At 45.9% G+C, this 14,152-nt stretch overlaps 3 protein-coding genes across 4 annotated transcripts; 2 read left to right on the top strand and 1 right to left on the bottom strand.

Annotated features, from left to right (window-relative positions):
• Positions 1–166: 166 nt before the first annotated feature.
• Positions 167–6,908, top strand: LOC117141803 (tyrosine-protein phosphatase non-receptor type 23). Its single transcript, XM_033305448.1, has 9 exons — positions 167–386; positions 789–1,538; positions 1,609–4,509; positions 4,564–5,547; positions 5,612–5,740; positions 5,801–5,982; positions 6,048–6,235; positions 6,294–6,413; positions 6,472–6,908. The coding sequence occupies exons 1-9, from the start codon at positions 303–305 to the stop codon at positions 6,582–6,584; spliced, it is 5,451 nt and encodes a 1,816-aa protein (XP_033161339.1). The 5' UTR covers positions 167–302; the 3' UTR covers positions 6,585–6,908.
• A 75-nt stretch (positions 6,909–6,983) lies between these two features.
• On the top strand, positions 6,984–8,512 carry LOC117141809 (alpha-1,3-mannosyl-glycoprotein 4-beta-N-acetylglucosaminyltransferase A). The gene has a single exon (XM_033305460.1). It carries the CDS (start codon positions 6,984–6,986, stop codon positions 8,502–8,504), a length of 1,521 nt encoding a protein of 506 aa, XP_033161351.1. The 3' UTR covers positions 8,505–8,512.
• A 10-nt stretch (positions 8,513–8,522) lies between these two features.
• Positions 8,523–14,122, bottom strand: LOC117141807 (alpha-1,3-mannosyl-glycoprotein 4-beta-N-acetylglucosaminyltransferase A). Of its 2 annotated transcripts, none has more exons than XM_033305458.1 (4): positions 13,742–14,122; positions 13,056–13,117; positions 12,908–12,966; positions 8,523–12,441 (listed from the first exon to the last, which is right to left on the bottom strand). In XM_033305458.1, exon 4 carries the CDS (start codon positions 12,256–12,258, stop codon positions 10,522–10,524), a length of 1,737 nt encoding a protein of 578 aa, XP_033161349.1. In that variant the 5' UTR covers positions 12,259–12,441; positions 12,908–12,966; positions 13,056–13,117; positions 13,742–14,122; the 3' UTR covers positions 8,523–10,521. The 2 variants fall into 2 exon arrangements, with proteins under 2 accessions (XP_033161349.1, XP_033161350.1); XM_033305459.1 differs by lacking the exon at positions 13,742–14,122 and adding an exon at positions 13,477–13,495.
• Between the last annotated feature and the right edge of the window lie 30 nt (positions 14,123–14,152).

Here is a 14,152-nt window from a genome sequence, read left to right as displayed (position 1 = left end):
ATTAGATATTCGCATTGTTATTAACAATTTTAAATTCCCTTTATATAATTTAATTGGCATAAATATTTAATATTTCTGGAAAAGAATACCGTTCTAAAAAGAATCGATGCCAAATGAATGGAATACCCCCTATGCACCTGCCATTTTTTAGTGCATATTTCCAGCAAGTTGAAACGGTCACACTGCACCATTTTTCATAAAACAATCTTGTTTTGATATTGGTTAATTAATTGCCAGCAATAAGTATAAATTGTGTGTAAAATAAAAGGCCATCTGGGCAGGCAACAAGTAAACTCAACACCATGGAGGCGGTGCCCCGTTTGCATATGCTGTGGTTCGCCCTAAAATCGAGTCCCGAGGGAACCTCCTTTGCGGCTTTGAAAAAGGTAAAAGGAAGAGAGTGCGAAAGGGGGAGTGAAATAATTAAGAGAGCCAGCAAAACAAAGAGGAGACAACTTGGTGAAACGGAATTATCGGTCAAATTGGGAAAATGCGTTGCTTATTGGATTCATATTGGAATCGAAATTCCCATTCTCACGATGCAATTTGTTCCATTGCATTTTCCGTTTTCAGCAACTTTTAAGCCCCCTTTGTCTGGTGGCTGAGTCATCGCCGTCATCTGATCTCTCGACAAACAAATACAATGTTATAAACAAACACTGGCAGTTCGGTGGGTTATTGCACTTAATTCCACGTGAAAGGGTTTTCACCTAAAATGTATTCGTAATTTCCTAGATTAAACTCCAAAATAAAAATCCAACTTAAAACATTTCACGTTTTGCCTCCAGTACATCGCGGAATTTTATCATGAAGATCCCGAGGCTTACTCCAAAGAGGTCCATGCCCTGGAGACTCTGCGAAACCAGGCCATGCACACCACGAAAGATGGAGCGCCGGTGATGAAACGCTACTACTGCCAGCTGCACGCCCTTCAGAATCGATTTCCACAGCTGGCGGATCGCGGAATCTTCACCTTTAAATGGAAGGATCTCTATCACAGTGCCGTTCACGAGGTCACCGATCTGCGATTCGAACGGGCTGCCGTGCTGTTCAACATTGCCGCATTGCACACACAGTCCGGAGCGTCGGTGACCCGTGGCGATGTGGATGGAATGAAGATGGCCTGCACCCACTTCCAGGCGGCAGCTTGGGCCTATGGAGAGCTGAGAGAACGCTATGCCAATGTCAATAGCGGAGGAGATTTTATGACCCCAGAGCTGCTGGTCTTTCAGCAACAGGTGTGCTTTGCCCAAGCCCAGGAATGCATACTCGAGAAGTCGCTGATCGACAATAGGAAACCGCATATTGTGGCCAAAGTGACGGCACAGATTGTGGTTTACTATGGAGCTGCACTGGCTGCTCTCCTTACGGGAGGAGATGATGGTCCAGTGGCCCAGGTCATCGATAGTTCTGTGTACAAACTGTGGAAGAAGTACGTTCGCTTCAAGATCAACTATCTCACCTGCATATTGTACCTATACCAGGGCCAACATTCCGAAGAGAAGCGTCAAATGGGCGAAAGGGTGACGCTCTACCAGGTAAGTAACTATAATAATTTCAGCTCTATTTTAAAGAAAGTTTTAAATGCTTACTTAATATTCCTTTCAGGCTTCCTGGGACAAACTGGAGGAGGCACGCAAAGAGTCCAAGGGCCTTCCTGACCAACGGGAAATCAATGAATCCCTCAGCTTCACCGCTGATGTGGTGGAAGCAAAGCGCAAAAATGCCAAAAACGAAAATGAGTTCATTTACCATGAGGCGGTGCCCGAATTGTCCACCATTGCAGCCGTGCAAGGTGCCAATTTGGTCAATGGGATTGGCTTCCAAGTAAGCGACGAGGAGCACGCGGGTCCAGACATCTTTGCCAGATTAGTGCCCATGAAGGCCCACGAAGCCAGCTCCTTGTACAGCGAAGAGAAAGCCAAACTTTTGCGTAAGTACGGAGCTCTGCTGGAGGAGAAGGACACCCAACTGGAGTCGTACATGAGCTCGCTCACCCTGGATAATTTGAATATCAACGAGGAGCAAGCCAATAAGTTGCCTCAGGGCATCGTGGATCGCTGTGCCGCCTTAAATGCGAACAAGACTGCTATCAGCGATCTTGTAGAGGCCATGTCTCAGCTGGCTGAGATTACAGCAGATGTGGAGACCAACCTGGGTGAGATTTCGAGCATGCTGGAGGCAGAAGCCAAAGCAGAGCGAGAGTTTCAATCCGCCACTGGCGTTCAGCGAACTCCAAATGCCCACATTACCGAGTTATCGCGAGAGTTCCAGAAATACAGCGAAGCCCATGCACGGGCAGGGGAATCCAATAATACTTTGAGGAAAGCCATGAGTCTGCACGTAAATAATCTAAAGATACTGGCTAGACCATTGCCTGAGATTCAGCAACTGATGCCCAAACTAAGTTCGGAACTGAATACCACCGAAATTTTCAGGGATGTGAAGCTCATTCTCAACAAAGTCAACGAAATGAAGGCGCAACGTGCTCAGTTCCATGCGGATTTGAGGATAGCCATCAACGAGGATGATATCACTGGCAAAGTAATTGCCCACGGTGGACAAGAGGGTCTCCAAGCTTTATTTGCAACCGAACTGGGCAAGCACGACAAAATCACCGCACTTCTGGATCAGAATATGGTGGCTCAAGGTAATATTCTGCAAGCTCTAACTGAGAACTATGCCAAGGCGGCACCAGTTTTGAAAACGCTCCAGGACGTGAAGCAGAAACGGGAGCACTTTTACAGCTCACTAGCTGCATCCTATGATGTTTATGAGGATCTGCTGGCAAAATCCGCCAAGGGTTTGGAATTCTACAAGAAACTAGCCGGAAATGTACAGAAACTACTTACCAGATTTCGATCCGCCAGGGATGTGCAGTCCGAAGAGCGCCAGCAAAGGATGCAGAGCGTTAAGGCCGCAACAACTCCAGTTGTCAGCAAACCAATAGCGGAAACTACGCCCGTGCCAGCGGTGAGCAGCACCCCCAAATTAAGGGATTACCTCAAGGCCAAAGCAGTCATGGCAGATGCCTCGAATCCCGCCTATGTGCCTACAGTGCGTCCAGTGCCGGTGGGCTCGGAGAATCCCACGCAGGCCGCTTGTTCCTATGCCACTGCACCACCGAATGAGCCACCTCCACCCTATAGTCTCACCCAGCAGCAGTATTTTGATCCCAGTGCCGCCGGCTACACGAATCCCATGTATCAGCAGCAACAGCAGCACATTGCTCCTCCGGCCTACAAGGCCCAAGCATCGCCAAACTCGCAGACCCTGCACGGAGCTCTCGGTCAGATGAACTTGCAGGGCCAGGCGCAGGATAACAACCAAGCAGGCATGGCATACAATTATGGGTATCCAAGTGGGTCTGTTCCTCCTCTAGCCTACGCTCCACCCGGAACAGTTCCCGCAAGCTCAGCTTCCCAGGGATTGAATATCCAGCAGCCTCTGTATGTGGCTACATCCGGCAATCCAGTTTCGGCTTCAAATCCCAGTGAGCTGCCGTCCACCCTGCAGGCACCCTTCGTGGTCAATCCAATGTCCAATCCTTACCAAACAGCGGCAGGATTTTCAGGGCAGGCCTACCAACAGGTTAACGCTCAAGCTCAACAGGTGACTTATCCTCCAGCACCTTCTGGTTATCCAACAGGACAATCAGCCCAACAACCCTTGTGGCCAAGTCAGGGGCCACAGCAGCAAGCTGGTGGATATCCACAATCTCAGACACCGCAGCAACAGGTGGGAGCTTATCCACAGCAGCCATTATCAGGCTATGCCCAGCAACTGACGCCTCAGCTCCAAGCACCCGGCTATGCCCAAACTCAGCAAACGACTGGACAACAGACACCACAGCAGCAACAGACTGGATATCCACAGACACCGCAGCAACATCTATCGGGATATCCTCAGTCCCAGCAACAGGCTACTGGATATCCACAATCGCAGACACCGCAGCAGCAGGCCACCGGGTATTCCCAGTCCCAGACGCCTCAACAACCACTGACATATCAGCAGCAACCATCTGGTTATCCACAACAACAGCAGTCACTTGCTCCGCAACAGCCATCACTTTATCCATCGCAGGCTGTCCAAGCGTCGCCACAACCTATTCCTGGCCAGCAGGCAACACCTCCGAATGCTGGGCAACCTTTGCCATATCCACAGCAGTACACTGATCCCAATGCAGCTCCAACCCCAGCTTCTGGCGTTTCTTCTGTTCCCAGTCCTGCTCCAGCTCAGACTCCAGCCCCCACTTCATCTCAAGCTCAGGTTCCCACATCTCCTCATCCTTCGGCCACATATAGCAGCTATTCCAACCATCCTGGCTATAGCTTTAATCCGCAGACAGGTATATACGAGTACAGCAGTGGCTACCAGCAGGACACCAGTTCGTTAAAGGGATCCCAAGCCTCGCAAAGCTATCAGTTCAGCCAGAGTGGCAAGCAGCAGTCGGTGGGAACCACGGACTCAGAGATTGCCAGTCGCAGCAATACCGCCACTGGATTTGATGTAAGTGATATACACGCTATTGAGACTTAAAATAACGAAATATTTATCCAACAGTCGCCTATCGTGTCCCACACCAAGGTCAATATGGCAGCTAAGGACTCCACTTCCGCGATTGAGGGCAATGAGTCATCCAACTACTACTCCACTCCCTATGGATACCTTGGCAGTGTAAATCCGCAGCAACAACCCACTCCTGCGCCTCCTTCGAATTCAACTGCTTCAATTTATATGCAAAGTGGGGCGAGCAGCACTGCTGAAACCCAGACGACTTCCAGCGGAGCTCCTTACGCCTCCTCCGCAGCTTTGACCAAGGTAGAACCAAAGCCGGAGGCATTGGCTCCCAAGGTTACCAGCAATGTGGATCTGCTTAGCGACCTGGACATTGACTGCTCCGTGGCTGTTCCGCCGCCAATGTTGCCACAGCCTGTTTTGCAGCCCCAGGTGGCCACTCCTACGCCGCCGGCAAGTCAGGTATCGGTGCCTGTTAAGGTAGAAAGTGTCGCAGAGCATGCTGCTCCCGCAACACCGGAAATCCCTGTAGCAGCCACCGAGGGAACTGCTCAAACTTCAGTTACCATTCCTTCGGGTCCGAAGTGTGCCAGTTTAGATAACCTTTCCAACTGCTCCGACCTAAGTTCCCTGGAGAACTTTGACTGGGACTCGGTATCCGTTACACATTCCGTCAGTGAGAAACCGACCAAGGCATCTGGCACCGCCAATGGCCATTCGAGTGCTTTTGCATTCCAATCCGAAACTTTTACGGACGAAAAAACGACAAAATATTTCCAAAAGGAGGTGGAGAGCTATGAAAAATTACTGGAGAATCTGCACGTGAAAATGTTGAATGGAAAAACACAACTGGGCGCCAAATGGCAAGAGCTGCAGCAGAAGCTGGATAAAGAAGCCAACAAGCGATCCACCACCATTGCGAAACTGTTCCCGGAGAAAAATCGATCCCTCGATTGTCTGCCCTACGATCATGCCAGAGTAAAGCTGGACAAGCAGACGGATGACTACATCAATGCCGCCTACATGAAGGTGAGTTATTCCACCAAATGTTTTTATAGCACACAATATTTAAACGCTGTTCTTAATCATTTAGAACTTGAGTGCCGGCTGTCCCAACTTCATTGTCGCCCAGACACCCCAGCCGAATACCATCAACGATTTCTGGTCCATGATCTGGTCGGAGAAGTCGCGCACTGTGGTGTGCCTGCACACGCCAAATGAAGTGAGTAACTTGGGCAAAAGTATCAGACTATTGATTCTAAATATTTGATATGTTTTATAGCTTTTCGATCCCTACTGGCCTCAAGCGTTGGACCAGCCCACTCACTATGATGATTACACCGTGACCTGCTTGAAATTGCAGCAGCTTAGCCACTGCTCCGAGTACCAACTCAAATTGTCCATGCATGGAGCGGACGCAGTGCTGGATTTATCTCTACTGCAGCTGAAACAGTGGACCAAGGGGTAAAATGTCCAGATTTCATCCGATGGAGGGAAATAAATTATTATAAAATATTGCTATTTTACAGGGCTCCAGCTCAACTTCTGGGAGTGGCGGAAAATGCTTTGGAGACCCATCGACAGCGCTGCCAGGCAGCCAATGCTCCGCAATCGCCGCTCATTATGAACTGCTTAACGGGCTCAGAGCGCTCCGAACTGGTGGCCATTGGAGTATGTGCTATTATAGCGACCCAGAACAGGCAGCCAATTTTGATAAGTAAGCGTAATTGATTTTTAACCAGTTTATATATATTTAATCTCGCGTCCCTATTTAGATACGATTGATGTTTGGTCTCGCATTTGTGCGCAGCGTCAAAATTCGCTTAGGGATTCCGCCATCCTGGAGCAGTCCATGCAAATTGTGCTCTGCAATGCACACAATGTGCTCAACAAACGTAAGCTATATAATTAACAATTCTTATAATTGAAACTCAAGTAACCATTGTCGTGCAGGTGGCATAATGACATCATATCAAATGAAGATGGCGCCGCAGGTGACAGCCAAGGAGCAGCAGGAGAACAAGGATCCGCTCAACGAGTTGGATGCACTTTGGAAGCTGAAGTAAACGACTGAGCCAAGCAACCAACTAAAGAACTATGCGTAATCAAAACGAGTATTTATACAAATATTTAACTGTGCAGACCTATTTCTAAATATCTAATATTGTTTCAAACAAGTTTAGGCAAGAGAAAAGTATTTAAAGGGATATCGAAATCATGTTTTATTCTGTATCGTAATCGTCTCTTTCAACTGTTATATAAATTGTAATTCGATGCAAACCGAATCGTGATGTGTATGGGATATTGTCAAGCGTTTCAAACCACTGTACGAGTATATTAGAAATCAATCGAACATTTATATCACTTAATAAAATACATTAAAAATCAAATGGGTGTAGAAAGCATTCCTTGTGGAAAATATCAGTACAACTTAGCTAGCATTTGTGTCGAATTTACATCGAATCATGAAGGTGATCAGCATTCGCTGGAAGACCTGCCTGCCAGGTCTGATAATAGTTGCTTACCTGGTGAGTGCTATGCTCTACTTCGGAAAGGATATTACCCAGATTGAGCCAGTGGAGCCAAGAGTAGTGAAAAACAAGACCAAAGTGCCACGAATCTATGCCAAGACCATCAATCATGATGGCAACTGGGAGACTATTGTCACCGATCCGGAATTAAAGCCCAGATATCGCGTTGGCGGCGGAAGAACTGGTGTCAAGTTAGTGATTGGAGTACCCACTGTACTGCGACCGAAAAAGAACTATGTGCTCCAAACCGTGGACTGTCTAATCCGTCGAATGACTCCGGAGCAGCGCGACAATTGTCTAATTGTGATATTCGTGGGTGAAACTAAGCTGCAGTTCGCCAAGTTCATAGTGAAGAAACTGCATGTGAATCATTCGACGCATATGCGAGCTGGCCTCATCGATGTCATTGCGCCACCCCTGAATTACTATCCCAACTTCTCGAGACTCCGCAACACGCTGAACGATGATCCGCAGCGGGTTCAGTGGAGGACCAAGCAGAACCTGGACTACATATACCTGATGTCCTATGCTAAGAGCAGGGGCTTGTACTACCTGCAACTGGAGGACGATGTGATGGCGAACGTGGGTTTCCTGGGCTACATCCAGAAGTTTGCAGTACTGCATAGCAGTTTTCGGATTGCCCAGCAGATCGATTGGATTGTGATGAGCTTCAGTGAGCTGGGCTTCATAGGGAAGCTCTTTCGCACCTCCGTTCTGAGCTCCTTCGTGGCGTACCTGAAGTTGTTCTACAATGACCAGCCCATTGACTGGCTGCTCCAGAGCTTCGTGACCCTGCAGAGCTGTCGCTGGGATAGTGTTTCCGATCCCGAGTGTCAGCGGAACTTCGAGTCCAGACTGCTGCGCTCCGCGCAGTCCCAGTTCCAGCATATGGGTGCCCAATCGTCTTTGGCGGATAAGGAGCAATATCAAAAGGATGCCTTCTTTAACCATAACTTTGCAAGGCAGCGCTTGAGGCATCTGCGACAGCCGCTCAACCTGATCGCCACCCATCGGAACTCGCTGTTGAAGCATAATCTCGACCTGGTGGAGGGGGAAACGTTTATCTGGATCTACATGCCTCGGATGCCCAAGATCATGAAGTATCTGATAACCAATCAGTTCAAGCAGACGCAGCTTCACATCCGCAATGCGAAGGAGACAGCCCACAATCTGGCCGAGTTCAATATTGAATTGGTCAAGGGATCGCCCACCCTGGTGGCCAACAGCTCCTCGACAAGGCAGTGTGGATTCGTGATGAGTCACACCGTCCAATCGTTTGCAGAAAGGGCTGGAAAAGCGGAGCTGCCCTATAATTATATGTACTACTACATAAAGGAGGAACCCGAGGGACTCAGCTGGTTCCGTCGATTCCTATGGGCTTCCAATGCATCCTCTTTCCTCGAGCTACGATCCACAATGGTATTACTCCTGCTTGTTTTTCAGTTTGTACAATAATTAATACATTTCCATCAATTCAATTTCAAATACTTGAGTTATTTATTAAGCTTATACACACATTACACGCATATTTGTTGTTCTCGTTTGTGATTCGATTAAGTTTTGAGTTGTCCCAACGGCTTATGAATATTGTAAAATTGTTATTTGTAATTTGTAATTTGTTGTAATTCAGCTACGATCGTTATGTGTTCGTGGAAGGGGAAGCCTATAATGCCAGCTAATATATATATTATTCCGATTGATCACTATCCGCTATTATTGTTGCTTGCTAATTTGTTGCAATTTGGCAAAATGAGTGTGTCTGGGAGAGCGAGTGCTGTAAATTATTGTTGCTAGTTGGCGCACATGTAACACAGGAATATATAAAAATATATATATATTTATGTTCGTACAGTTATGCAATAGTAAGTATATGCAAAACATTCGTTTCAATTATTCAGTTTATCGAAAGCAGTCTACAATATCTGTTACTCTATATATAGCGGCATACGAATTGAAATTGAATAACTTTCGAAAGTCAAAAAATGCAACAGAATGCATCGAACTTAGCTCGTAAATATTTATGCCACTATATATTGCAATTCTCTTTACTCAACAGGAACCAAGTTTAAACAATCATCATCATTCTTGTTTTTGTTTTTAGTTTTTTTTTTGTCATAGTCTATCAAAAAATTTGGCGTTTCCAATTAGTTGAACCAATCATAAAATGGATCGTATGTATATATAAAAAAATGTTTTCTTATGAATGATTTTTGTTTTTGGAATTTCGTTTTACAATAGCTAATTAGAGTTGTTTTACATTTACGTGTATATGTATATAATGTAGGTATATAATTATTTCATTGTTATGCACAAATTATTAACAAATCACAGTAAAAAAGCAACAATGCTAAAAATCGTTTCGTTCTTTAATGGTTCAATGTTTATGTTTATGCATATTTAATATATGTATGTAGTTATGGCTTCATCTTCAAGAAGGTGGCTATATAAAACTAACACAAGCATGATGGGTGAATTCATAATATTACGATAAATTATTAAAGTAAAGGAATACTTTTAACCAATTAATGTACAGATTAAACTTAAGTGTGCAACAATGTGTAAATATTTCTTAATTCGTAATTGATCGATAAGATTTCAGCGGGTTCGAGATTCTTGATCACTTGGAAATTAAAAAAAATGAAACAAAATAAATTGGAATGTGTTGGGGTTACCAATAAAATGAGGTTAACACTTAAACTAAAGGAAAATAAACAAAAAAGATAATATTCGAATACCAAGAAATAGCCTTACTAACATAGCCCACAACTTGATTCCCATAATCTATATCAATTATGTATATATTATACCACCATGAAAAATGGAAGGGGCACTTGGAGTACATATATCAAATCCATATGGTTATGCGAAAAATATACTGACAGCTTGGGATTAAACAAGACTTTTGGGAGACTGTAGACCAATGATATTGCCGAGGCTCGTAACGCTTAAGTTAAAGAAACCCTAACGAATTGGTTCTGGGGATGTATGTGGCAATATAATCGGCCTACAGTCGTACTTGAGCCTTATAGCTAAGGATAATCACTTAAAGTTAGGAGAGCGAGAGAGGAGATGTTCGGGGAGATTATTTACACACTGAGATAATCGAGGGTAAAAGCATCATTCGAAAAATATACACACAGATGTACAATTATTGGGTTGGTCAACTCGCATCTATGGAAAAACCATGACGAAGCCTTGGGAGCAAAACGAATTCTTCAGCAAAAAGTTGCATCTTTTTAAGAGCCATGGGAAAAAAAAGTTATCTTAATTATTCCTAAATGTTTCTCAAGCAATTTCATTAAGATAACGTTTTGCTCCCACGACTGCATCTCAGCGAAATCGACACAATCCCATAGACAAATTGTGGATGGGGATTAGTATAGACATTAACTGGAGAGGGATTCGATGGATTACCAGGACTGGTTGGCTCCTATTCATCCCAGTTTTGCCGCTGCCGGTGGCGATGCAGCAATCAGCTGCCCCCCACATACCGTGGCTTTGCCGCATTGTCCTCGGATTTGGAATCACTGCCCCACTCCTGTAGTTCGATCTCGCTGAGCAGGGCCCAATTCTCGCTGTCGCTGTGGACGTGCAGGCGCAGCTCCTTGATGGCACCTATCTTTGCATCCAGAAGGCCCTCGGCCACGCCCAGGCTATCGAATGAACCCACCACCAGATAGCCGTCCGTGGTGGTGTTGTAGTTGCTCCAGACGGACGAATTTTCGCTCAGCGTATCCGCCGGCAGGAGCTCCACCGTCGTGTTGTAGAACCTGTCGGACGGATGCTCCGAGTTGCCGCTTCGGAAGAGGTAGTGCCTCAGCTGCGTGGGTCGCTCGAATATGATCTGCACCAGATCTCCAGGCTGCGGTAGCAAGCCCCAGAAGTAGGATTCTCCTCTATAAGCGCGCTGCAACAGATAGTTCTTATACGGCGCAATGTTGGACTTCACCAGAGCCGGCGGATTGTGTGTATGGGCATAATACTGCGGCACCTTACTGCCGAACTGCTTGTCCTTCAGCTTTTGAACTTTTCCTTTCAGCGACGAACTTGTACCAATATGTTGGAAAAGGGACTTTCGAAAATGCTGCCAGTACTTTGCCTTCTCCGCATTGCAGTGCTTCTGATCCTTGTCCGTGCGACAAACCTTGGACTCGATGAAATACGTCAGTAACCAGTCCACTGGCTTGTCATTATAGAACATTTGGAAATAGGTGATCAGGTAGGGTAGCTCCGCACTCTTGAACATCTTGCCAATAAAGCCAAGCTGGCAAAAGTCTAGCACAAACCATTCTGGTTGATCGGGTTTCGTCAAAGCGCTCTTGATTAGGGCGAATTTCTTCATGGTGGTGATGAACTGCCGCTTGGTCAGTATATCGTCCTCCAGTTGAACGTAAAAGGTTCCCTTCGAATGGGCGTAGGCCATTAGGTAGGCAAAGTCCAGATTCTGCTTACTGCGCCACTTAACGCGCTCCAAAGGATCATTCAGTGTGATGCGAAGTCGTTCGAAATTGGGATAGTAACTAGGCGCAGGTGCTATTATATCAATCAGTCCACTCTCCACATGCTGATCGAAACTGGCCTCGATTTGACGGGCGATAAGTTGCACGGACTCCATATCCGTTTCCCCTATATAGACAATGATCAGTGTTTCGTTCTGCTCCTCGTCGTTCATGTTCTCGATGAGATTGTGGAGGGTTCCGAGCAGGTACGATTGCTTCTCCCTCCGCACGGTGGGCACACCCAGGACAATGCTCACATCCGAACGGCCCTTGCTTTGCAAGTATGCTGGTCGCAGGGAGCCCGCATCGTCCAGGAGATGCGGCAGGAAATGATAGGCATTCGGTAGCCGTATATTCTGGCTCCTGGCCATCGAACCATTGGCACTGCCACCCTTACTGATATGCGACGCATTTCTCAGCAGCTGCCTGGCCTCGGGACTCAGTCGCGGCGGCGGTGGTGCACTGGCTCCCGTCACATTGACGCTCTGCAGCTGGCCCAGGTACTGGGAAAGCAGCGCCACGTCCTCCTGGCGGGCGCGGTACATGGACTCCAAATACTGCAGCCGCATATGGCATTCGGCCAGGCGCTGAGTCAGCGACTGTTCGGTGGATAACTCGGGTCCCATCACCATCAGGATCACTATGCATGGTGCCAGCACCAGGGCCGTCACTATCAGCATGCAGTTCCGCTGCCTAATCTTGAACATCATTCGCTCTGCCCTGGATTCCTCCGCTGGCTGTGTCGTATTAATTAGCTAACTGTTTGCCTTGGGGCTGCTTTGCTTCCTCTTCTGGGTTGGCTTTTCGTTCTGGCTCGGTCTCTGGTTCGTTGTGCTGGCGGCGTTCCCTTGGGCCGGCTGTCATCCTCATTCCTCCTATGACTAATGCAGGCGCTGCAACAAAAACAAGGCATTAAGTTTTGTACACTGCCAAAAATTGGGGAATAAATACATATTCAAATCAAGAATGATTTGTATATGCTAATTCTAACAAAAATTAAACTCTATCCTTTGATTATTCAATTAAGAGAGTGATGAGCAATCAGTTATATTGAACTCATTTAAAACCCTGCTTGTTCAGAGTTTAACTCAGACTTTCAAGATCTTTTTCACATTGAAATGTGTTAAATTTATTAGTATTTAGCCCTTTCTGCTTGCCCTATTAAAACTTTTCTAAACTCTTCCTATATTTAGGTGCGACTTGTGTTTTCACATGTGTGCTTTCGTCTATAAATCCCTAGTGTAGTTGCTAATTTTATTGGCTTTTTTGAAGAGTGCCGTGGGGTGGCCCATGGGGGGCTGCGTCCGAAGGTCGCACCGTTTAACGCTTCTTTGTAGCCGTAGCCGCCTTTTGCCTTACCCGGGTTGGATTAACGACGTCGTCGGTGGTGGCAGCTGTCGCAATTCTCGCCACATGACCTGGCCGTGAGTTAGAATAATAATAATTGTTATGTACATGTACTGTGCACCCAAGACGTTGGCAGGCAGTAGACCTAGACTTAACTTACATGGCCAAGTGCCCGGAAAGCTATGTTCTTCCTCCTCGCCGCCAAAAGTTCGATCGGTGGGTCTGAAAGTGGGAGAAAATGCTGTTTACTGATTGTTAATTCGTCTGGTTTGGGTTTGGCAGCTCAAAGGAAAGGGGTATATTTAGCGGGTCGGTTGTATTGGGCTGGTCGGAAATTCCATTGGGATTTACTTATTATTCACCGAGGATTTCGCGGGCCAAGCCAATAAAATTAAAATTTCGTTATCGCAGAAAAGTTATTTCTGTAAACGAGGAATGTTCAATGATTAAACTCTTACTAACCGGAAGCATCAATAAACTAATTTGTTTATGCTTAGTTTTAATAAGCTGACAAATACGAATGACTAAAGAAAAGCAAGATTTGTCATTTATAAATTAAAAATCTTAGAATTTGCAATCACCTAATATTTCGATATATGCTTATATTTTTGTTACCCTCTGTTTTCACACCGGGTATCAGTTATTCGATATGAGAGATCGGCACTCGGCATTGTGTGAACATTAACAATGTGAAGATATAAATTTTCGCACTTCGTTTAGCGCACGCAGGCGAACGTAAACAATGGGTCGAAAGAATAAATAAATATGAAAAAAAGATAAATAGGTAAATAAACAGGAATAGCGAAAAGTTCGCACCCACGCACATGCACACCCTTATTTACTCACACTTGTTTGCAGCTCAAGTGGGGCGAATGGGTGAATTAACTAATTAATCAGCACTTAAATAGGAACAAATTGAACGCAGTGAATTTTATTTATCCATCTGGGTATTTTGCACGCTGCTACTTGTAGCCAATTCGCAGTTTTCTCCCTTTTTCGATGCTCCTCCTATTTTCGCCATTCGTTTTCGTTCGCACGCGTTTCTCGTTGTCTTCACATATTTACGATTGCCCGCCGAGTGCGTTATGTAAATGGAAGTGATGTAAATTATTGCAGCACTCGGATTGCTTTGCTATTGTTTAACGTTATATACAATACAGCGGGGAATTAATTTCAACGCCCCGACCAAAAAACAACAACAGAACAGGCTGCTGCCAAGCAATCGTTATCGGCATTGCTGTGATGCCAGAGAGTCGC

Source organism: Drosophila mauritiana, chromosome 3L (assembly GCF_004382145.1).
Source record: "Drosophila mauritiana strain mau12 chromosome 3L, ASM438214v1, whole genome shotgun sequence".
Classification (NCBI taxonomy): Eukaryota; Metazoa; Arthropoda; class Insecta; order Diptera; family Drosophilidae; genus Drosophila; species Drosophila mauritiana.
The sequence above is the reverse complement of the archived record's forward strand: the minus strand, read 5'-3'. Positions and strand labels throughout refer to the sequence as shown.